Source organism: Pongo pygmaeus, chromosome 13 (assembly GCF_028885625.2).
Source record: "Pongo pygmaeus isolate AG05252 chromosome 13, NHGRI_mPonPyg2-v2.0_pri, whole genome shotgun sequence".
NCBI classification, from domain to species: Eukaryota; Metazoa; Chordata; class Mammalia; order Primates; family Hominidae; genus Pongo; species Pongo pygmaeus.
In genome coordinates, this window is record NC_072386.2 from 94,886,629 (window position 1) to 94,888,574 (window position 1,946).

The 1,946-nt window shown below is 38.2% G+C and overlaps 1 protein-coding gene across 1 annotated transcript; it reads left to right on the forward strand.

Moving 5' to 3' along the window:
• Nucleotides 1–635: 635 nt before the first annotated feature.
• On the forward strand, nt 636–1,592 carry LOC129044753 (olfactory receptor 13F1). The gene is given in 3 exon segments (XM_054502983.1): nt 636–801; nt 804–885; nt 887–1,592. Coding segments are annotated over 3 exon segments (954 nt in total).
• Nucleotides 1,593–1,946: the final 354 nt, after the last annotated feature.

Genomic DNA, 1,946 nt, shown 5'->3' on the forward strand with positions numbered 1-1,946 from the left:
CATGTGTCTCCCAGCATGAGACACATTTCACCATTTTCCTGAGTTTGAGAAGGAAACTCTGGGCTTGTGTCTAAGTGTTCAAAGTCTCTGCTAATTTATGGCTGCCAAAATCTATAACTTTTTTTGCCTTTATTCACTGAGACTTCCCAATTATTTTGGTTATATCTCTAGGAATGGCAGAAGAAACTGTGAACTTGGAAATCCAAACAGTTCCTAAGTAAGAAGATTATTACCAAATCAGAGGAAGAAAATCATGCCAATGTTACAGAGGTAAATAGATCAGTTAAAATGTGGTTTTGGAAAAAGAAAGAATGCAAAATATTGTTTCTTTTCTCATTCTTTTGTGATACTGATTAAGTACACCATCCTCCTACGCTCACATTACCAAAAGAAAATCTTACAGCAAAACTAATATTTTAAGGATGTATCTGTTGACTTCCTGCTTAAATTTTTCTTATTAGTGACATATTTCTTCAAATATATATTACTATCACTAACCTAGGGAACCATTTAAGAACAGAACACAAGTTCATATAAATAAAACATGCCAGATATGTGAAGGAGGGGGTTATGTTTTATGTATGTGTGACGTTAATCCTTCTATGCATACATACAGATGAACATAACATAAAAATATGTTCCCGGCAAATTGGACATCTGTAAAAGTATTTTTCTTCCTGGGATTTTCTCACTACCCCAAAGTTCAGGTCATCATATTTGTGGTGTGCTTGCTGATGTACCTGATCACCTTGCTGGGAAACATTACTCTGATCTCCGTCACCATTCTAGATTCCCACCTGCACACCCCATGTACCTCTTCCTCAGCAATCTGTCCTTTCTGGACATCTGGTACTCCTCTTCTGCGCTCACTCCAATGCTGGCAAACTGTCTCAGGGAGAAACACTATTTCATTCTCAGGGTGTGCCACTCAGATGTACCTCTCCCTTGCCATGGGCTCCACCGAGTGTGTGCTCCTGCCCATGAAGGCATATGACCGGTATGTGGCCATCTGCAACCCCCTGAGATACCCTACCATCATGAATAGGAGAACCTGTGTGCAGATTGCAGCTGGCTCCTGGATGACAGGCTGTCTCACTGCCCTGGTGGAAACGATGTCTGTGCTGCCACTGTCTCTCTGTGGTAACAGTATCATCAATCATTTCACTTGTGAAATTCTGGCTATCTTGAAATTGGTTTGTGTGGACACCTCCCTGGTGCAGTTAATCATGCTGGTGATCAGTGTACTTCTTCTCCCCATGCCAGTGCTACTCATTTGTATCTCTTATGCATTTATCCTCACCAGTATCCTGAGAATCAGTTCAGTGGAAGGCCGAAGTAAAGCCTTTTCAACGTGCACAGCCCACCTGATGGTGGTAGTTTTGTTCTATGGGACAGCTCTCTCCATGTACCTGAAGCCGTCCACTGTAGATTCACAGGAAATAGATAAATTTATGGCTTTGGTATATGCTGGACTAACCCCTATGTTGAATCCTATCATCTAGAGTCTACGGAACAAAGAGGTGAAAGTGGCCTTGAAAAAATTGCTGATTAGAAATCCTTTTAATGCTGCCTTCATTTCCATCCTCAAATAACAATCACACTCATATAGATAATCAACATTACCCAGAAAACTGCATAATAGTTTACTTAAACCAACCATGGAAAATACTTATTTTCAATAGAAGTTTACTATTATGTCCTCTATTCTGATTTCTTATAAGTAAAACTTTTCATATTAACAAATCATTTATGAAGAATAAATTAAGTTTCCAAGAAAGCAATTAACATTTATTGAATATTAGTATAACATTAAAATTCGATAATTGCCTATTGTTTCATATTTACTTTCTATAGCATCTCAGTGTCCAGCTGTGACATAAGCATAATAACAATAAATATGCCAAAACTGTAAAATTTTGAGCCTAGTAAATTTTGAAATAATTTAC